We start from the raw sequence: 22,237 nt of genomic DNA, 5'->3' as shown, positions 1-22,237 counted from the left end.
CCCTCTCTACATGTCCCCTCTCTACATGTCCCCTCTCTACATGTCCCCTCTCTACATGTCCCCACTCTACATGTCCCCTCTCTACATGTCCCCTCTCTACATGTCCCCTCTCTACATGTCCCCTCTCTACATGTCCCCTCTCTACATGTCCCCTCTCTACATGTCCCCTCTCTACATGTCCCCACTCTACATGTCCACTCTCTACATGTCCTCACTGTAGAAACGCGCGCTCCTGAATGTGCTCCTTCTCCTTCCATATAACAAGCCTCAGGAACAGAGCGCGCTCCTAAAGGCGCCGCCTTCGATGCCTCGATGAACCAATCAGCGCTGCAGCTGACAAAGACTGCCACTCCCCTGACACGCCCACAACACATTCAGCCTGCGAATTCAATACTCGCCCCCGGCTCTGAGGCAGGTGACAGGACGGAGAGTGCAGCTCTGGAGGTAAAAGGGGAAACGGGGGCCAGAACCCCAAATCAGGAGTAACCTCCCCAAGAGTGGGGCCGAAGCAGCAGCGAGGTGTGTTATCCAGAGCATCGGTCTTTGAGATGTTTCACCACTTCTCACCCCCACCCCCCTTCTTGCCCCTTCACTGGTACCTTATGTGTCTACTTCCGTCCCCCTCACCTTCTCTGTCCCCCTCGCCGCACCCCCCCTCTGTCCCCTTCGCTGCCCTCTTTCTGTCCCCCTTGCCAAGCCCCCTTCTGTCCCCCTCGCCGACCCACTTCCGTCCCCCCTCGCCGCCCCACCTCCATCCCCCCTCGCCGCCGCTCCAACGTCCCCCCTCGCCGCCCCTGCTCCGTCCCCCTCACCACCCTCTTCTGTCCCCCTCGCCGACCCACTTCCGTCCCCCCTCGCCGCCCCACCTCCATCCCCCCTCGCCGCCCCACTTCTGTCCCCCTCACCGCCCTGCTCCATCCCCCCCTCGCCGCCCCTCCTCTGTCCCCCCTCGCCGCCCCTCCTCTGTCCCCCCTCGCCGCCCCTCCTCCATTCCCCCTCGCCGCCCCTCCTTCGTTCCCCCTCGCCACCTCTCCTCCGTCCCCGCTCGCTGCTCCACTTCCGTCCCCCCTCGCCGCCCCACTTCCGTCCCCCCTCGCCGCCCCTCCTCCTTCCCCCCTCGTCGCCCCACTTCCGTCCCCCCTCGCCGCCCCTCCTCCGTCCCCCCTCGCCACCCCTCCTCCGTTCCCCTTCGCCACCTCTCCTCCGTCCCCGCTCGCAGCCCCACTTCCGTCCCCGCTCGCAGCCCCACTTCCGTCCCCCCTCGCCGCCCCACTTCCGTCCCCCTTCACCGCCCCTCCTCCGTCCCCCCTCGCCGCCCCTCCTCCGTTCCCCCTCGCCGCCCCTCCTCCGCCCCCCCTCGCCGCCCGTCCTCCATCCCCCTCGCCGCCCCTCCTCCGTCCCCCCTCGCCGCCCCACTTCCGTCCCCCTCGCCGCCCCCCTCACCGCCGCTCCTCCGTCCCCCCTCGCCGCCCCACTTCCGTCCCCCTCGCCGCCCCCCTCACCGCCGCTCCTCCGTCCCCCCTCGCCGCCCCACTTCCATCCCCCTCACCGCCCTCTTCCGTCCCCCTCACCTTGAGTGTCAGGGGATGATTTACCTCCTGGAATATTATATTATGGAATTTCCCTCTTTTCCTGGATGGTTTTATTCCTTCATCCTGATATCTCAGATCTCGGGAGCGAGACGTCCTGTTCCGGCTCCGTAGTGAACTGTTTTTGCTTGTAACAGGTGCAATACTATAACCAACTGCACCCTGTGTGGCTGACTCCAGACTGCAACTCATTTTCCTGCCTCCTCCCAAGCTTGTCCTCCCATGTCCTGACCCCTCTGAGCTGGACTAAGCGCACATTGTCACTAGTCGTGACTGACCTTACTATAGTCTTGTGCCGTGTGGAGCTTCCTGGGACGTGTAACCAACCAGTCACCCTCTAGGTTTCCGATAGAACCTCAGTGACAATGGCTGCTCCTCTCCTTCACTGCATCTTTTGTCACTTCTCGTCCTGTGACACCTGAAGAAGACGAGGCCTTTTCTGGTTGAGGAGGTTTTTGATTTGGACCTTGATCTTGGCCAGAACTTCATATTGCTTGTTAGGGTGATTGCCTCATTGTGACAGTCTGGTCGATGCCCCCAATCCAGGGTCTTTGACTTTTCGCTACCTGAGGGGTTATCTCCTCTCGTAGATCTAGAAGCTCTGTCTTTTGTAAAGATTCTGACTTTGATCTTCGCCCTGAGGGGTGGACGCACCCTGCCAGGTATTTCTCATTCCCCTGCATCTGGACAGATGTATGTACTTTGTAAGCTCTGTGAACCAAGTGGTCTTCTCCCAAGGTAGACTTGTGCTGGCGTTATCCTTGGATGCTTGTCAGTCATTGAGGCCGGTGGTGGTGTGGCCCTCAGGCCGGTCTTTGTGCCCACCTGGCTCAGTGAAGCCGTCACATTGTGTGCATGTTAGATGCACCGGGGCATATTGTCTGCAGTTTTTCAGAAATAAGTTGGTGCATCTTACCCATCAACCGTCCTGTGCAGAGAAGTCCTGAAAGTCTCCACAGCCAACCCAGCTTCAAAGCGTTCTCTCACAGGCCATCTTGTCACTATGCTCCTAGGTTGGACGCGTTTATTTCTCCGACTGCTGAAGGCACGAGCTCTCCTTCTCACCAAGATAAGCCTCCGCCCTCACATCCTCCTTAGAAATGTGTTTTTTATTTTCCGACCATCCAGTGCTTCTCTAGATGCCGTTCTGCAGGAAAACAGACTATGAAATAACTCTCCCTAAATATCAGTCCCCTATTTAGGGCTGCTTATACCGGGGCAGGCGTGCCCCCCATAGCCACACTTGGGCTTGGACATCTCCCCATTCGCTGCCTCGCCTGGTGGGGTGGAGAATCCCAGTAAGCCAAGTAAGTTCTGGTCCCAGAGTTGGAGTCACCAGGCTATTCTGACCTAGCCCGTGGATATGTAGGAAGTGGCCATGTTGGAAATGCTCATTTAATCCATCATGTGAAACCCCACAACAGCCTGTTTTCCTCTGCTCAGTAAGCGAGGTTCTGCATTTCACAAAAGATGTTGTCCTCTCTGTGAATCGGGGCCTCTCCTTTTTCCATAAAGGTGCCTGCAGGACTAGATCCCTCTGGTTCATTCCGTTTTCTCATTTTCCCGTCCAAAAGTCCTTCTGAATGACCCACAAAGGATGGACAAGGAACAGAATGAGATCACCAAAAGATTACTAAACTTCACCTTGGAGATGATCTACCTGTTGACTGGAGAGGTAAACCTTTCTATATTGCTGTCTTTGTTATTTAAAGTGAATCCTAGGAAAGGGAATTATACGTAATTGTCAGTATCAGGAGCCACCCAGTGTCCTGTACATAACCGCTCCCAGACCTTCCCAGTGACGTAAATGTGCAAAACCACAGAACACGTGAAGATCGACCACCAGTCTGGTCTGTTAGGTGTCATCTTAATTAGTGATGAGCGAGTATACTTGTTGCTCGGGTTTTCCTGAGCACGCGCTCGGGTGGTCTCCGAGTATTTGTTAGTGTTCGGAGATTTAGTTTATGTTTATGTAGCTGCATGATTTTTGACTGTTACTCAGCCTGAGTACATGTGGGGGTTGCCTGGTTGCTAGAGAATCCCCACATGCACTCAGGCTGGCTAGCAGCCGTAAATCATGCAGCTGAGGCAATGAAAACTAAATCTCCAGGAGCACTAACAAATACTCGTAGACACCCGAGCGTGCTCTGGAAAACCCGAGCAACAAGTATACTCATCACTAACCTTAATCCGGTTACGTGTTGTAGGAAAGAAACCAAAATGATCAGGTGGCCAGAATATGGTTTGGGGAAGAATTTTATTGACAGTTTGACCTGCAGATTAGACTGTAGCTATAACAAGGAGGCATAAAACTGGGAAAACCTATTGACTCGAGTATAAGCCTGGTATGCATTGTCCCCTTATCCCTATCCTGGTCTGCATGGCTCCTCACCCTATCCTTGTATGCAAGTCCCCCTATCCCCATCCTGCCTCCTGTGACCCTCGGCTCGGCCGCTACTGCTCCCCCTCTGTCTTCTGGGACCCTCACTCATGTATAAGCCAAGGGGGCTTTTTCAGCACAAAAAATGTGTGAAAAAATTCGGCGAAGGCTACTTTCACATTAGAGTCGTTCGACGCACGTCGCAATGCATCGTAATGTAGAAAAAACGCATCCTGCAAAGTTGCCCACAGGATGCGTTTTTTCTCCATAGACTTTTTCTATGCGATGGTTGCGTCGTGTTTTGGCGGACCATCGGCACAAAAAAACGTTACATGTAACGTTTTTTTGCACGTCGTGTCCGCCCCTCCTCCCCGGACATTACAATGGGGCAGCAGAAGCCTTGTAAAACTGCTTCCTCTGCCCACGTCGGGCATTACTTTCACAACGCGCGTTGGTACGTCGGGCCGACGCTAGTGTGAAAGAAGCCTTATACTCGAGTATATACGGTAATTCTTTACTGTGAGAATATATAGCTTGCTGCTCCACAAAGTTGTCATGATGAATTCACTGAGTTCAGTAGGATCAGGATTAGAGATGAGCAAATTTCCTGAAAAGTATTTCCGGTTCGATTCTGCATGAATTAAGTGCTCCATAATGTAAAATTGGCCTTAGTAATGTCAAAGTGTCATCAGTATGTATGGCAGTGAAGTATGGAAGTCAGCGACCTGTGTAATAACACACTGCAGTCAGGCTTGTTGTCCTTTGAAATTAAAAAGCGGTCCAAAAATAATCCCTTTTGGGGGAAGATGTCTATCTGTATTTATACATATACAATGTCTATGCAAATAGCTTTCTCATTACAGACTATTGGGGGGGGGGGATCAGCGATAGGTATGTGTGTTTAGAAAGTGAAGAAGCAATATGCTTTTTCTTTCATAAAATATGAGCCTTTTATTAAGAACGGTTTCAGGATTGGTCTTATATTTACCCTGTGCAGAGTAGGATTCCTTCCCAGCAGTACAGTATGGAACATGATGGACAGGCAGGAGATGTGCAGCTCTGTAGTGACAGTGGTAGCAGTACAGTATGCAACATGATGGACAGGCAGGAGATGTGCAGCTGTGTAGTGACAGTGGTAGCTGCAGTGCAGTATGGAACATGATGGAGAGGCAGGAGATGTGCAGCTGTGTAGTGACAGTGATAGCAGCAGTACAGTATGGAACATGATGGACAGGCAGGAGATGTGCAGCTGTGTAGTGACAGTGGTAGCTGCAGTGCAGTATGGAACATGATGGAGAGGCAGGAGATGTGCAGCTGTGTAGTGACTGGTAGCAGCTATGCAGTATGGAACATGATGGAGAGGCAGGAGATGTGCAGCTGTGTAGTGACAGTGGTAGCAGCAGTACAGTATGGAACATGACGGACAGGCAGGAGATGTGCAGCTGTGTAGTGACAGTGGTAGCTGCAGTGCAGTATGGAACATGATGGACAGGCAGGAGATGTGCAGCTGTGTAGTGACAGTGGTAGCTGCAGTGCAGTATGGAACATGATGGACAGGCAGGAGATGTGCAGCTGTGTAGTGACAGTGGTAGCTGCAGTGCAGTATGGAACATGATGGACAGGCAGGAGATGTGCAGCTGTGTAGTGACAGTGGTAGCTGCAGTGCAGTATGGAACATGATGGACAGGCAGGAGATGTGCAGCTGTGTAGTGACAGTGGTAGCTGCAGTGCAGTATGGAACATGACGGACAGGCAGGAGATGTGCAGCTGTGTAGTGACAGTGATAGCAGCAGTACAGTATGGAACATGATGGACAGGCAGGAGATGTGCAGCTGTGTAGTGACAGTGGTAGCAGCTATGCAGTATGGAACATGATGGACAGGCAGGAGATGTGCAGCTGTGTAGTGACAGTGGTAGCTGCAGTGCAGTATGGAACATGATGGACAGGCAGGAGATGTGCAGCTGTGTAGTGACAGTGGTAGCAGCAGTACAGTATGGAACATGATGGACAGGCAGGAGATGTGCAGCTGTGTAGTGACAGTGGTAGCAGCAGTACAGTATGGAACATGACGGACAGGCAGGAGATGTGCAGCTGTGTAGTGACAGTGGTAGCAGCAGTACAGTATGGAACATGATGGACAGGCAGGAGATGTGCAGCTGTGTAGTGACAGTGGTAGCAGCTATGCAGTATGGAACATGATGGACAGGCAGGAGATGTGCAGCTGTGTAGTGACAGTGGTAGCAGCATTACAGTATGGAACATGACGGACAGGCAGGAGATGTGCAGCTGTGTAGTGACAGTGGTAGCAGCTATGCAGTATGGAACATGATGGACAGGCAGGAGATGTGCAGCTGTGTAGTGACAGTGGTAGCTGCAGTGCAGTATGGAACATGATGGACAGGCAGGAGATGTGCAGCTGTGTAGTGACAGTGGTAGCAGCTATGCAGTATGGAACATGATGGAGAGGCAGGAGATGTGCAGCTGTGTAGTGACAGTGGTAGCAGCAGTGCAGTATGGAACATGATGGACAGGCAGGAGATGTGCAGCTGTGTAGTGACAGTGGTAGCAGCTATGCAGTATGGAACATGATGGAGAGGCAGGAGATGTGCAGCTGTGTAGTGACAGTGGTAGCAGCAGTGCAGTATGGAACATGATGGACAGGCAGGAGATGTGCAGCTGTGTAGTGACAGTGATAGCAGCAGTGCAGTATGGAACATGATGGACAGGCAGGAGATGTGCAGCTGTGTAGTGACAGTGGTAGCAGCAGTGCAGTATGGAACATGACGGACAGGCAGGAAATGTGCAGCTGTGTCGTGACAGTGGTAGCAGCTGTGCAGTATGGAACATGACGGACAGGCAGATGATGTGCTGCTATGTAGTGAGGCCGGAGGTGGCAGTTTAGTTTTGGACAAAATGGACAGGCAGGAGATGTCGGCTGTGTAGGGGCAATAGCACTGGTAACAGTACAGTATGGAACATGATGAACAGTCGCGCAGTGGCGTTAATTTGCCAGTTATAAATTGCCAGTCTCCATTGTCAATAATGGCAGATCTAATCCCAGTGCAAGGGAGTGGATAACATAGAACACTAATGGCAAACTAGTCTATTCTTCTCACCCAGAAGTCCCTGGGGTCAATTTGTGCTAGAGAAAGGTCCATGTACGGCTGTACCATTTCATGTTGTACGTCAGGTTGGCTCAGCGACTATAAACTGCTGGTTCATGCTCTGATTTATGTTGTATTGGCTGCTGCAGCTTTTGCCACTTGTAGCGGTGGAGAGGAGCCTCCCTGCCGTATGTGCATCCAGCAGGTGTCTGCTCGGTGAAAGCTTCGAGAACCTCATAAGTGAGCCTTTCCTGGTAATAAGCTCATGCCTCTGCATCGGAAGCAGGAAAAAATTCCCCCATTTTGTTTTTGTAATGAGGGTCTAACAGCATGGCTATGTAACAGTCATTCCTTTGCATGATACTAACAGTGTGCAGGTTACCATGTAAGCAGCCAAGTATGCCGCATGCCATTGTCACCAGTGTGAATAAGGGCCCCGTGGTTTCATTCTCCACCCTGCACTGTGATGTTTGGTCATAGCCAACAGCGTCAGCATCATCTCTCACCTTGTCAGCCACATTTCATAGCTGTGCATGTGAAAACTCCTTGTCTTCCACCTCAAACCCTGGTAGTTCCTCCTCCTCCTCCAAATGAACGGTTGTAATGAATGGGCTGAGCACTGATGATGGTGTCTCTGCCAGAGGTAACATCTTGCTGCTGTGACTGAGATAAGGGAGCCATCCAGCCCCGGTGTCTTTGGCCTCCTCCGCAGTAACACTCCTACTAGATACAACTGTTCCCTGCGTCTGCTACTAATAGCCGGGTGACTGGTGCCGATAGTGTTGCTTCACAGCCTCACATGTTGTTACTGGCAGACAGCGCGAGTCTGCACTGGTTATTGAGTGCTGTGCTGCACAAAACTGCCACAGCCTAAACTAATGACATGAAACACAGAGGCAATCAAGCCAGAAAAAAACGGACATAGTCTAGAAGTATACAAGTAGAACAATTCTTTATTTAAACAAGATATGTAGCAGGTAAGAAGAGAGGTGCACCACAAATGTGCAGATACTATGAAACCCCGCAACTGTGGCAGTAGTGCAAAGAACCAGGGAACCACCAATCACATCAACAATATTGCAGGCAAGGTACATTTACCCCTCCCCATTATACAAATTAATCAGGGGGAGAAATCTGTAGATAGAGTGACTATAACTACCCATAAGAAAAAAATGTTACTCATGGAGGCAATGTTATCAGATAAATAACCCAAAGGCGATGCGGTCATACATGTAATTACATCCACTAAGGGACAGATCAGCAGCCGATGGGATAAACATTACCTTAACAGCGGTGTAGGTATACGGGTTCCCGGGGTCCGTGCACTCACCCCGACGCACGTTTCGGATGATCTCCTTCCTCAGGGGGCGTAACACCAAGTGACAGCAACAAGTTTAAAAGTCGGAAATTTGTTTTCCTTTATGTCGAAGAAAATTGGGTTTGTCGGTCATGAAAGTTTGCCGTCCTCTGGATGATAATCTTTATATGGCACAAACATCAGCAACTAGTAGGAAATTACAGGTTAACAAACTATTAAACACCAGGAATGAGGAGCTGATCGCAGGAGCTTGGAATCGACTGTACAGAATCAATAGAACTCGACGGACTTTTCTCCTTTCCCAGCTTGGTAGTGGGCGGGCGGCTCCTCGTGTCCTACACAAGCTGTCGGATTTGATGGCGGCTGTCGATGGACATCGATGGATGTGGTGGACATCCTCCAGAATGTCAGGGTAGTGGAGATGTTTATATTACTAGATTGTAGGTTGATAGGGGAAGATTGGGTGGAAGGAGGCAGATTGTAATCCTCTATTATGTGACATCACCTTTATATCGTGTCTATAACAATAATGTCTCCACACACAGGATTATACAATAGTGAAGAAGACAAGTGACTGTGTGACTCCCGGCAGTCGTCTCAATGAGTCAGGAGGGCGGAGCCTCATCACGGATCCTCCCCCGCACTCCCTAGTACATGAGAGGAGCAATAAGAAGATCCTAGAACTGACCAACAAGATGATTGAGCTGCTGACCGGAGAGGTGACTGCTGGGACATTATACGGTAGTGGCACTGGAGGATTCTGGGTAATGATGGTATCATTGTATGTGTCAGGTTTCTGTAAGGTGTCAGGATGTCACCGTCTATTTCTCCATGGAGGAGTGGGAGTATCTAGAAGGACACAAGGATCTGTACGAGGACATCATGATGGAGGACGACCAGCCCCGCACATCACCAGGTGAGAGGATACTTGTAGGAGTCTTGCTGATCATTACTGTTGGCCAGGGATGGCCTCCGTACTGAAGCTTGCTTTGTCTCACCTGAAGAGGTGGATCCTAAAAACCCTTTGGGTGAGGCGACTTAATGCAGCACAGACAGAGATTAACAGCAGCATCTAAATGGTTAACAGCCGCTGCAAGGTAATATAGCCGACATCAGCCACGTGTGTAGGGAGCTCGGCTCCCGAGTGCCCTCTATACACAGTCACCTAACTTTGCATAAATCATTAGTAGAAGCTAATATAGATTAGAATATTTGTATTTTATCAGAGAATGCATCTTCTTTCTCCACTTATCAGCCACTTCCTTTCCCCTTTGCCTTTTGAATTTATCATTCATTCTGCAAAAAAAACAAAAAAAAAAACAACTCCATCTGGCTCAAGAAAACATACTAATAAAGTGAGGTGCCAGACTACACCTATTATACTCTATGGTGAGGAGAGGGAGACGTAAAAAGATTGTTTGAAGCATTCTAACAAGTAACGTATCTCACCTCCGAGCTCAAGCTGGATTCACATGTGCACTGCTGAGTACTGCCTTATAACTTCATCTTTGCTGCTGCTTCTGTCTGTGTCATAACTAAGGAAAAAAAGAGCAGTGACTGGGAAACATCTTAGTAGCTAGTCTACATCCACCAGCTCAGTCACTTGCAAAGTCAGACATGGCATTGTGCTTGCAGAGGGGAAAACTGTTGAAAATGCAGAATACTTGTTCAAACGATGGCTGGAATTAGTGCTTTAATGCATGCACACCTAAAAGTATAGCTACCCTATAATCAGGGCTGTGGAGTCGTAAGCCAAATCTTCGATGCCACAATTTCCCTGACTCCCGACGCCACACCCCCGGTCACTACTGAGCATGTGCATAAAGTGCAGCACAGATTCATCTCCACTAAAAGCCAAGATCAGGAACAGAACAGACATTTATAGGACATTTTATAACTTTCCCAAATTTTGTATTGTCGGAGTCGGTCTTTTTTATACCTACCCCACAGACATGTCTTTAATTAAAGATGCTTTTCTCAAACCTATATGTTAAGATAATGTTATTTGGATTGATTGTTCCTCTTGGTTTGTCCATTACTTTGTTGTTTATGGTAAGCAGAGAAGTCAAATGGATAGCTCCCTCTAGAATTTTAAGATAAATTGTACTCCATGGTCTGAGATAATACAGGGAGGAAGACTCATTTGAGAAATGGCTATATGTTGGTCTCTTCCTAGCTCGTACAGTTTTCTAAGGCGTGATGGGTCCTCTTCAGGGTGAGGTTCCACTTTAATGCTGCACTAAAGTATTAGTTTAGTGTATTGCACAAATGAAGCCGGGGCCAGTACCTGCTGCTTCTCTCTGCGTGGCAGACTACCACCGTAGGAGGGTTCAGATACACAGCACTCCGTCTGGTTTGGGTGCACGGGTACAGTTCCACTCCGTAGCTAGATCAACAATTATTTTCCGTATTCCACGCCACCATTATTTATCCTAATTGTGCCGTTCATCGCTAGTTGACTGCTCACAAAAGAAGTTATATTGTTGGGTTAACTCTTAACACAACCAAAGGAGAGTGTGATTTTTAATCGTCCTGGCCCATGGTGTATTCAGACTTTACATTTGAGGGGACGTTAAAACCGTATCGGACACACATTCTAATTGAGTATCCAAGGTTTGAGCTAAACGGGAACTTATTGGAATCTTGGTCTCGTGCCTCCCAATGTTGTATCACGATGTGACTGTAACATCAGGTCAGCTAGTCGAGTGTTCAATAGTGTCCATCCTCGGTCAGCGATGACTCCCTGCTTTAATAGGAAGGTTATAAATGTGCTTACTTTGTGTTTGGAAGAAAATAATAAAATCCATTTTATTATCTGAACAGAAAATCCCAGTAAGAAATCTTATAAATTAGAAGATGAAGATGAAGCTATTACGCTGCACTCCTCGGGAAGATATTCCTATTCACAGCATGGGAAATTGTTTCCCCATAAATCAACTCTTGGTATACGTGAAAGAAGGCATACAGGAGAGAAGCCGTATCCATGTTTACAATGCGGGAAATATTTTACAACAAAATATACTCTTTTTACTCATCAGAAAATTCACACAGGAGAGAAGCCGTATTCTTGTTCAGATTGCGGGAAAAGTTTTAGAAAGAAAGCACACCTTGTTAGCCATGAGAAAATCCACACAGGAGAGAGGCCGTATTCATGCTCCGTATGTGGGAAATGCTTTTCAGCAAAAGCAAATTTTGTTACACATAAGAGAATTCACACCGGAGAGAAGCCGTTTTCATGTCCAGAATGTGGGAAACGCTTTACGGATAGATCAAGTCTTGTAACTCATCAGAAAATTCATAAAGGAGTGAAGCCATTTCCATGTACAGTATGTGGAAAATGTTTTATACATAAACCACATCTTGTTAAACATGAGAGAACTCACACAGGAGAGAAGCCATATTCATGTTCACTCTGTGGGAAATGCTTTACAGGTAAAGCAAGTCTTCTTATACATGACAGAATTCACAGAGGAGAGAAGCCGTATTCCTGTCCAGTATGTGGGAGGTGCTTCAGAGATAAATCAAGTCTTTTTACACATCAAAAAATTCACACAGGAGAGAAGCCGTATTCATGTTCACATTGTGGGAAACGCTTTCCAACAAAAACACGTCTTGGTAGACACCAGAGAATTCATACAGGAGAGAAGCCGTATTCGTGTTCCGAATGTGGAAAATGCTTCACAAGTAGACCGAATCTTGTTATACACGAGAGAATACACAGAGGGGAGAAGCCGTATTCATGTTCTGTATGTAAAAAATGTTTTGCCGGTAAATCAAGTCTTGGTAAACACGAGAGAAGTCACACAGGAGAGAAGCAGCTTTGATGTTATGTGGAAAATGTATTACATGGAAATCAAATTTCGAACCTTATCAGAGAAGTCATAGAAAAATCCTTAAACTTTTTTTTTTTTTTATGTGGAAAATGGTAGAAGAGCAAAAAAAGAATATTAACACTACAGGTTCTTCAAAGACTGTTTAAACAGGCATTAATATTATTTTTGGGGTGGAATTAGCTTGGATCTTCTAGACACCCTACAAATACCATAGTTCAACTGTGACCAGGAACCATGAATGAACAGTACTGTGGCTATTGAGCAGTAAAGAGAAACCTGTGAAGCTGAATCCTTGCCATGGAACATGCATTTTTAATACATGTAGACATATTAATATTTTGATTTTCATTTATACAGTATGTAAAATAAAATGAACACTAATGAAATTTCTACCGTCGAGTGAAAACCTTGTTTAAAAGCTTCTTTCTCACTTTTGTGTTCCAGTCATTATTCCGCATCATTATTGGATTTAAGATAAAGTAAGGGTATGGTAAGATTGTAGTAGCACCGTACGTAGTGAAGAGGCAGTGACCCACAAAGTTCCAACACAAAAGTCTCTTAATGTGTTTCCTCACAGCATTAAAGTCCAATTCACACAAATGCATATAACTTCAGGGTATATTATCAGTGTTCAGTTCACACCAATATAAATCATATGGCTTTAGATTTACAATCCCTAAACGGGCCAGACTTCCCTTGTCCAGTTTCCCTGGGCGACCGCACGCCACATTACAGTCTCCATACATCCTCATATGTTGCAGACACCACACGCCAGCCCCCTCCGATTAGTTCCCGTGGGTGTCATGCATCACTGTATCACAGACTTTTACTCACACAGCCATACACAGCCCAGGGTATCCTCCAGATAGCAGCCGGGCACCATATCTGTTATGATCCTGGTGGTAAGGATCACAAAAACTGACCTGATGAGTAAACCAGAATTTAAAGACAAGCTCTGGGGATGTGGGAACTTTACTGACCGCAACCCTGATCCTATCGACACACACTAAAGGCAGCAGTGGAGCGTTCCTGACAACCTAGACGCCTCTTCACAGCCTGAGAAACTAACTACCCCTAGAGAGAAACAAAGCCTCACTTGCCTCAGAGAAATTACCCCAAAGTTTAGACAGCCCCCCACAAATAATAACGGTGAGTTAAGGGGAAAAGACAAACGTAGAAATGAAAACAGGTTTTAGCAAATGAGGCCCGCTAACAATAAATAGTCAGAAGATAGTATTTTATACTGCGCACAGATTCCTTGCTATCAAAATTATCCACGCAGAGAATACAAAAAACCCACACACCGACTCACGATGTGAGGGGCGCAACTCTGCACCCCAGAGCTTCCAGCAAGCGAGAAAATCACATATAAGCAAGCTGGACTGAACTCATCATATACTGAGAACCATTTTCAAGAAAACAATGAGCAAACATGAACTAGCAAGACTTAGCTTCTCCAGGAGGAGACAGGTCACAAGGGAAGTTCCAGAGACATCAGAACCAGTACTGAATACAACAACAGCAGGCAACAAATAAAGGTCCAGGTGGAGTTAAATAGACAGCCAGACTAGCAGAAAACGAGGCAGCTGGATCCCAGCTACAGACCAGCCATATCGCTAAAAGCCACCAGAGGGAGCCCAAGAACAGAACTCACACAGTACCACTCATGACCACAGGAGGGAGCCCGAGAACGGAATTCACAACACATATCCACCTGTTTGCAATCGTTAGACATGCTAGTCCTCTTTCGGGCACAGGATATCCACCTTCGGGCACAGGACTGTCCACATCCGAGACCAGTACCATGGATATCTTGCATCGCTGTATACGCTGTGGGTGCCAGGCTATTCAGCTGCCCTGGGTGCTGGCCTGTGCTGCCATGCACTCAGCCAGTGCTCTGCAGGCCTCTGCTCTGCACACCAGCACACACCAGACTGACACTGACGTACACCTGACACACCCATACCTCTTACTGCAGGACTTTTAACACACAAACCTGGGTACAGCAGATCACCTCCTGTCTTTTTTTTTTATAATAGGAGCCTCAGTACCAAGCAGTGGCGACTACACATCGAACTGAGCTGTAATTGCCTACATCCGGCTACCAAAAAATGGTAACTGGAGTTTCCAGGTGTCAGACACCCACCTGCCATCTGATATTGATGACCTCTTTTATACTTGTTTCCGCTTTCACCGGTCCGATCGCTGGTCTAATACCACGATACTTGTCCAACTATTAACCCCTTAATGACAGCCAATACGTCTTTTAACTGACATGAGATATAAGAGAATACCATCCCCATACAGGTGACAATCCAGCAGCTGTCGGCTGTACACTATAGCTAACAACTTGCTGTATCAGCCACGATCACTGTTTGCACCATCCAAATCTGTTTAACCCCTTAGATGCTGATGTCAATAGTGACTACATCATTATAAATGGTTAACAGAGTGTGGGGGCTTCCTCTTTATCCAAATTGGTGCCCTCAGATCATGATTTTGTGGTCCTGATGCTTGCCATGGCAATTCACAACCAAATAGTGGCCTAAGAGTCTGACAGCTGTAGTAATCTGTTTAGAAGTTAGAGGCATTTAGATGGTAAAAATACACATTTTCATTTCTGTCATGCCACTTTGCATTAATTCATGTAAAGCACCTGAAGGGTTAATAAACTACCTGACTGCAGTTTTCAATATGTCAGGGGGTGCTGTTTTTAAAATGGTATCACGTTTGGGGGTTTCCCAATATATGAGATCCCTAAAGTCACTTCAAACATGGATAAGTCCCTAAAAAAATAAATTTAGTAAATTTCCTTGAAAAAATGAAAAATTACTGCTACATTTTTAAACCTCCTAAAATGCTAACAAAATAAAATAACATTTTACAAATGGTGCTGATGTAAAGCAGACATGTGGGAAATGTTATTTATTAATGGTTTGCTGTGGTTTGACCATCTGGATTAAAGGGATAAACATTCAAATTTTGAAAATTGCTAATTTTTTAACATTTTTCTCAAATTTTTGATATTTTTTATAAATAAACACAAAACATATTGACCTAAATTTACCAATGTCTTAAAGTATAATGTGTCATGAAAAAACATTCTCAAAATCACTGGGATTTGTTGAAGCTTTGCAGAGTTATTACCACATAAAGTGACACTGGTCAGATTTCAAAAATTTGTCTCCGTCACTAAGGGGTTAAGAAAAAAATTAAGCAGGAAAAAAATATAACAAAGATATTTTGTCACTAAATAATTTTATGAGGGATTTTTTTTTTTAGTTTTCACAGAGCAAGTTGACTAGGAGCCACTAAACACATGGTCCTCTAGTGATCTCTTGCTGACAAAACATTTTGCACATTATTACCTCAAAAGCTCTGGAACAACAACATCGCTCCCAAAAAATGACAATTGCAGTATATTTTGGATGATAAGATGCACTTTTTAGCAAGAAACAAATCTTGCTGAAAAGTGCTTGTGTGCTATAGTTAGAAGGCAGCTATCCCCACCCGGCTCCTGCAGTGCCAGACCCGCAATGCTGTGATGTGGGAGAGCGCTCAGAAAGCTGCGCCTCCCCTCATCAACTGACAGCAGTGTTCAGCCATATTACATGGCCCAGCAATGCTTTCTCTCCTTGCAGACACTGGCTTGTCTGATCAGTAAAGCGCAGGAGAATAAGCAGACCGTTCAATCTGCCGGACGCTCCTCTGCTGAGCTCATACCTGTACTATGCTCCGCTATCCCTGCGTTATCCTGTCCTCCTGATGTCACTGGAGCTAAAAAGTAATATGCAGAGCAAAGTGTGGGGGCTGCTGCACAGACTGGGACATCATGGGAGCTGTGCTAGAGGGAACTATTAGTGCTATACATACATGCAGTCTGCTGTGCGCCACAAGATGTAGATAGTGTGGAGTTGATGACACACTCAGCTCTGCTACATCTGTCTAGTGCATCCTGATCCAGCTGTTGTGCTCTATTATTTCTCACGTTATAGTAAACGGTCATCGACATGAAGTGGTGGGTGTCCAACGTCCGGCACACCTGGTGGTCAGCCGGAAAATGCTCCAGCAGCGTCCGGAACTGAATGATGTTCGGGCAGAACACAACAACTTCATACATTGCTTATTGGCCGCAGACGAGTGCTGCACGTGGTCTCCCATGGAAGTGAATGTACTACAGTATGTGGCAGTGGCCACCAATGTGCGGGGCTGCTGTGTCCTCCCATACATTGCTTAGTTTGGGCCTTGTCTGAAGCAGCTTTCAGCTGATCGTTGCGGTGCTGGACCACCTCTGACTTCACACTGAGGTCATGAATTATAAAGTCCTGGAAATCCGGTTTATCATTTTATGGGGCGCGAATCTCAAGATACATGAGATCTCCAAAAGCACTAGATCTCCAGAAGCATGAGACCTCCAGAAGCACAAGATCTTAAGAAGCATGAGATCTCTAGAAACACAAGATCTCCAGAAGCACGAGACCTCCAGAAGCACAAGATCTTCAGAAGCATGAGATCTCTAGAAACACAAGATCTCCAGAAGCACGAGACCTCCAGAAGCACAAGCTGCGCACAATGTCTGAGGCAAGAGAAGGGCAGATTTGCAAAGTTCTCCCTGCAAATCCACTGGACATTAATTCCTAGAAAACACAGGTGAGCTCAAAACCATCACTGCTCCCACATGTAACTTGGAGAATGGGTCACTTTTCAGCGATTTCTGTGTCTCTGACAGCTCAGGATTTTGCAAATGGCACCCACAAACTACTCCAAGAAAATGTACACCCAGAAGATAAAGTGCTCCTTGTGTCCTCAACCCTCATGTTCCCGCACAGTAGTCTATGAGAACGGAGGGTAGCGCCACACTGGGATACGTAGTGTGTTACTGGAGTGATGGAGCGTCCATAATGGGTCACTTCTGGGGGCGTTTCTGTTTTTGCACCTCGGGGTCTCTGGAACTGTGACCTGGCACCAGCAATCTATTCCAGAATCCTAGCGCTCCTTCCATTCCATGCCGCGCTGTTTGCCAGATTCCAACCACATATAGGGTACCGCCTGGTTTGGGTGAGATTGTGTTAGATGTTTTGGGGCCATTTTCCCTCGTCCATTCTGAAGATGAACAATTTAAAGTTAATGCAAAATTTTAGTTGATCAAATTTAATTTTTATTCCACTTTGCATTAATTTCGGTGATGCACCTGAAGGGTTAACAAACTTGATGAGCTCAGTTTTTAAAATGTTATCTATTTTGTATAGTTTTTGACATATACGTTCCTCAGAGTAATTTCAAGAGATAATAGGTCTGTAACAAAAAAAAATTCTAAGTTTTGTTGAAAAAAAAAAAATGAAAAAGTTATTGTCCACTGTTGAGTGTAACATGTAGAGATCTTGGCACTTATAGCCTCGGCTGCTGTCATTGAGGTCATGAATGTTAGCCTGAGGAAGGTTCTGCTGCAGATTGTACAAATCATCAGGATCCGCTGCCGGCAGCTCCTGTGTAATCACTGACCAATGATGATGGAGACAAGGCCAGAGATGCTGCCTGCAGCTCCTGTGTAATCACCAACCAGTGGTGTCCCTGATGGAGACAAGTCCAGTGTTAGGGTCAGGAAAGGTGCCCCCTGGTCCCACGTCACTTGTCAGTCGAATCGTGACAATGGGGTTAAGGTCAGGCGAGTTTGCTGCCAATCAAGCCCAGTGATACTGTTGTTTTTACACCAGGTATTGGTACTTTTGGCTGGAGAACGACATTTCCATCTCCAAGAAGCTTGTCGGCAGAGGGAAGCATGAAGTGCTCTACAATGTCCTGGTACAGGGCCGGACTGGCCATTGGGCAATTCTGGCAAATGCCAGAAGGGCCTCTCTGGCTGTGGGCTGCCTTGTCTGCTACATTGTTAACAGAATCCATGTTCTCAGGACACCCATACTGTTAACAGTTGTGATGACGCACAAGGTCACTGACTCAGTCACTTACCCCAGCATGCCATGGGTATCATTTGAAATATTGGTCTTGTAGTAAATCTTTCTTTCCTCCATCCAAGGTAATATTAGTAATATATCCCATCTGGTTCTTGGGGACGGGGACAACATGGGCCTGTGTGGTTTCAAATGCCAGGGCTGAATTTCAGCTCCAGTCCGTAACTGTCCTGGTAGACGGCTGCGCTGACTTTGGTCTTGATAAAACACAGTGGACCTACACCAGCAGATGACATGGCTCCCCAAACCATCACCGATTGTGGAGACTTCACACTAGACCTCCAGCAGCTTGGATTGTACATGTGGGGGTTGCCTGGTTGCTAGGAATCCCCACATGTAATCAAGCTGGCTAACAGATGTAAATCATTCAGCTGCGGCAAGAAAAACTAAATCTCCGAGCACTAAAAAATACTCGGAGGTCACCCGAGCGTGCTCGAGAAATCTCGAGTAACGAGTATATTCGCTCATCACTAATTGTGGCCTCTCCAGTCTTCCTCCAAATTCTGGGACCTTGATTTCCAAATGAAATGCAAAATTTACTTTCATCTGAAAACAACACCTTGGACCACTGACAACAGTCCAGTTCTTTTCCTCCTTGGCCCGGGTAAGGCTACTTTCACACTAGCGTTAACTGCATTACGTCGAAAATGCGTCGTTTTGCCGAAAAAACGCATCCTGCAAAAGTGCTTGCAGGATGCGTTTTTTCTGCATTTACTAACATTAGCGACGCAATGACACACGTTGCAACCGTCGTGCGACGGTTGCGACGTGCTGTTGCGGACCGTCGGGAGCAAAAAACGTTACATGTAACGTTTTTTCCTCCCGACGGTCCGCTTTTTCCGACCGCGCATGCGCGGCCGGAACTCCGCCCCCACCTCCCCGCACTTCCCCGCACCTCACAGTGGGGCAGCGGATGCGTGGGAAAAATGCATCCGCTGCCCCCGTTGTGCGGCGAAGACCACACTAGCGTCGGGAACGTCGGCCCGACGCGCAGCGACGGGTTGTTCCCGACGCTAGTGTGAAAGTAGCCAAAGATGTTTCTGGTGTTGTCTATTGGTCATGAGTGGCTGACACAAGGAATGTGACACTTGTAGCCCATGTCCTGGAGACGTCTGTGTGTGGTGAAGCAATGACTCCAGCAGCAGTCCACTCATTGTCAATCTCCACATTATTGAATGGACTTTTCTTAACAATCTTTCCAGGCTGCAGTTATCCCAGTTGCTTGTGCATCTTTTTCTAACCAAACTTTTTCTTTCCACACAGATCCCCACTACCGAACACAGACTCCGCCACTGAACACAGACTCTGCCACCACACAGAACCCTGCTGCCGTACACAGATCCCCACCAAGGCACAGATCCCCATCACTGCACACAGATCCCCACCATTTCACAGATCCTCGCTGCTGCACACAGAACATGTAGAGTGGGGACATGTAGAGTGGGAACGTGTATAGTGGGGACAGGTAGAGTGGGGACATGTAGAGAGGGAACATGGAGAGGGGACATGTAGAGAGGGGACATGTAGAGAGGGGACATGTAGAGAGGGGACATGTAGAGTGGGGACATGTAGAGAGGGGACATGTAGAGTGGGAACGTGTATAGTGGGGACAGGTAGAGAGGGGACATGTAGAGAGGGAACATGGAGAGGGGACATGTAGAGAGGGGACATGTAGAGAGGGGACATGTAGAGAGGGGACATGTAATGTAGGGATATGTAGAGTGGGGATATGAAGAGAGGGAACAGCTCACAGAGCCTTCATCAGGTGTATCGAGCTGTATGGCTGGTAGGAGGATTTAGATGTGGAGCTGTTTATCACTTGGAACTTCCCCTCTTTGCTCTATTTCTCCAATCATTATAGACAAACACACATTGGTCCCAATTCTAGAGGGGGAGGGGTAAGAATCCTCCTACCAGTCTTACAGCAACACACGATGAAGGCTCATTGTGAGCAGAATCGCGCTGTGTCACCACACTACATGTCCCCTCTCTACATGTCCCCTCTCTACATGTCCCCTCTCTACATGTCCCCTCTCTACATGTCCCCTCTCTACATGTCCCCTCTCTACATGTCCCCACTCTACATGTCCCCTCTCTACATGTCCCCTCTCTACATGTCCCCACTCTACATGTCCCCACTCTACATGTCCCCTCTCTACATGTCCCCTCTCTACATGTCCCCTCTCTACATGTCCCCACTCTACATGTCTCCTCTCTACATGTCCCCACTCTACATGATCCCACGCTACATGTCCCCTCTCTACATGTCCCCTCTCTACATGTCCCCTCTCTACATGTCCCCACTCTACATGTCCCCACTCTACATGTCCCCTCTCTACATGTCCCCTCTCTACATGTCCTCACTCTACATGTCCCCTCTCTACATGTCCCCTCTCTACATGTCCCCTCTCTACATGTCCCCTCTCTACATGTCCCCTCTCTAAATGTCCTCACTCTACATGTCCCCACTCTACATGTCCCCTCTCTACATGTCCCCACTCTACATGTCCCCTCTGTACATGTCCCCACTGTACATGTCCCCACTCTACATGTCCCCTCTCTACATGTCCCCACTCTACATGTCCCCTCTGTACATGTCCCCTCTCTACATGTCCCCACTCTACATGTCCCCTCTGTACATGTCCCCACTCTACATGTCCCCACTCTACATGTCCCCTCTGTACATGTCCCCTCTCTACATGTCCCCTCTCTACATGTCCCCACTCTACATGTCCCCTCTGTACATGTCCCCTCTCTACATGTCCCCACTCTACATGTCCCCTCTGTACATGTCCCCACTCTACATGTCCCCACTCTACATGTCCCCTCTCTACATGTCCCCACTCTACATGTCCCCTCTGTACATGTCCCCTCTCTACATGTCCCCTCTGTACATGTCCCCTCTGTACATGTCCCCTCTCTACATGTCCCCTCTCTACATGTCCCCACTCTACATGTCCCCTCTGTACATGTCCCCTCTCTACATGTCCCCTCTGTACATGTTCCCACTCTACATGTCCCCACTCTACATGTCCCCACTCTACATGTCCCCTCTCTACATGTCCCCTCTCTACATGTCCCCTCTGTACATGTCCCCTCTGTACATGTCCCCTCTCTACATGTCCCCTCTCTACATGTCCCCACTCTACATGTCCCCTCTGTACATGTCCCCTCTGTACATGTCCCCTCTCTACATGTCCCCTCTGTACATGTTCCCACTCTACATGTCCCCTCTCTACATGTCCCCTCTCTACATGTCCCCTCTCTACATGTCCCCTCTCTACATGTCCCCTCTCTACATGTCCCCACTCTACATGTCCCCTCTCTACATGTCCCCACTCTACATGTCCCCTCTCTACATGTCCCCACTCTACATGTCCCCTCTCTACATGTCCCCACTCTACATGTCCCCACTCTACATGTCCCCTCTGTACATGTCCCCACTCTACATGTCCCCTCTCTACATGTCCCCTCTCTACATGTCCCCTCTCTACATGTCCCCTCTCTACATGTCCCCTCTCTACATGTCCCCTCTCTACATGTCCCCACTCTACATGTCCCCTCTGTACATGTCCCCTCTCTACATGTCCCCACTCTACATGTCCCCTCTGTACATGTCCCCTCTCTACATGTCCCCACTCTACATGTCCCCTCTGTACATGTCCCCACTCTACATGTCCCCACTCTACATGTCCCCACTCTACATGTCCCCACTCTACATGTCCCCACTCTACATGTCCCCTCTGTACATGTCCCCTCTCTACATGTCCCCACTCTACATGTCCCCACTCTACATGTCCCCTCTCTACATGTCCCCTCTGTACATGTCCCCTCTGTACATGTCCCCTCTGTACATGTCCCCTCTGTACATGTCCCCTCTGTACATGTCCCCACTCTACATGTCCCCACTCTACATGTCCCCTCTGTACATGTCCCCTCTCTACATGTCCCCTCTCTACATGTCCCCTCTCTACATGTCCCCTCTCTACATGTCCCCTCTCTACATGTCCCCACTCTACATGTCCCCTCTCTACATGTCCCCT

General features: G+C 47.9%; 1 protein-coding gene across 1 annotated transcript in view; it reads left to right on the top strand.

Moving 5' to 3' along the window:
- The first annotated feature begins 346 nt into the window (after positions 1-346).
- Positions 347-22,237, top strand: part of LOC143783341 (uncharacterized) — a 54,618-nt gene continuing 32,727 nt past the window's right edge. Inside the window, exons 1-7 of the mRNA XM_077271744.1 lie at positions 347-519; positions 3,105-3,264; positions 8,938-9,111; positions 9,185-9,308; positions 11,216-12,214; positions 16,221-16,404; positions 19,458-19,614. Of these exons, the coding sequence (XP_077127859.1) occupies positions 3,187-3,264; positions 8,938-9,111; positions 9,185-9,308; positions 11,216-12,214; positions 16,221-16,404; positions 19,458-19,614 (1,716 nt within the window). The 5' untranslated portion in view covers positions 347-519; positions 3,105-3,186. The remainder of the gene's footprint in view (positions 520-3,104; positions 3,265-8,937; positions 9,112-9,184; positions 9,309-11,215; positions 12,215-16,220; positions 16,405-19,457; positions 19,615-22,237) is intronic.

This window comes from Ranitomeya variabilis, chromosome 6 (genome assembly GCF_051348905.1).
Source record: "Ranitomeya variabilis isolate aRanVar5 chromosome 6, aRanVar5.hap1, whole genome shotgun sequence".
In the NCBI taxonomy this organism is placed as follows: Eukaryota; Metazoa; Chordata; class Amphibia; order Anura; family Dendrobatidae; genus Ranitomeya; species Ranitomeya variabilis.
The sequence above is the reverse complement of the archived record's forward strand: the minus strand, read 5'-3'. Positions and strand labels throughout refer to the sequence as shown.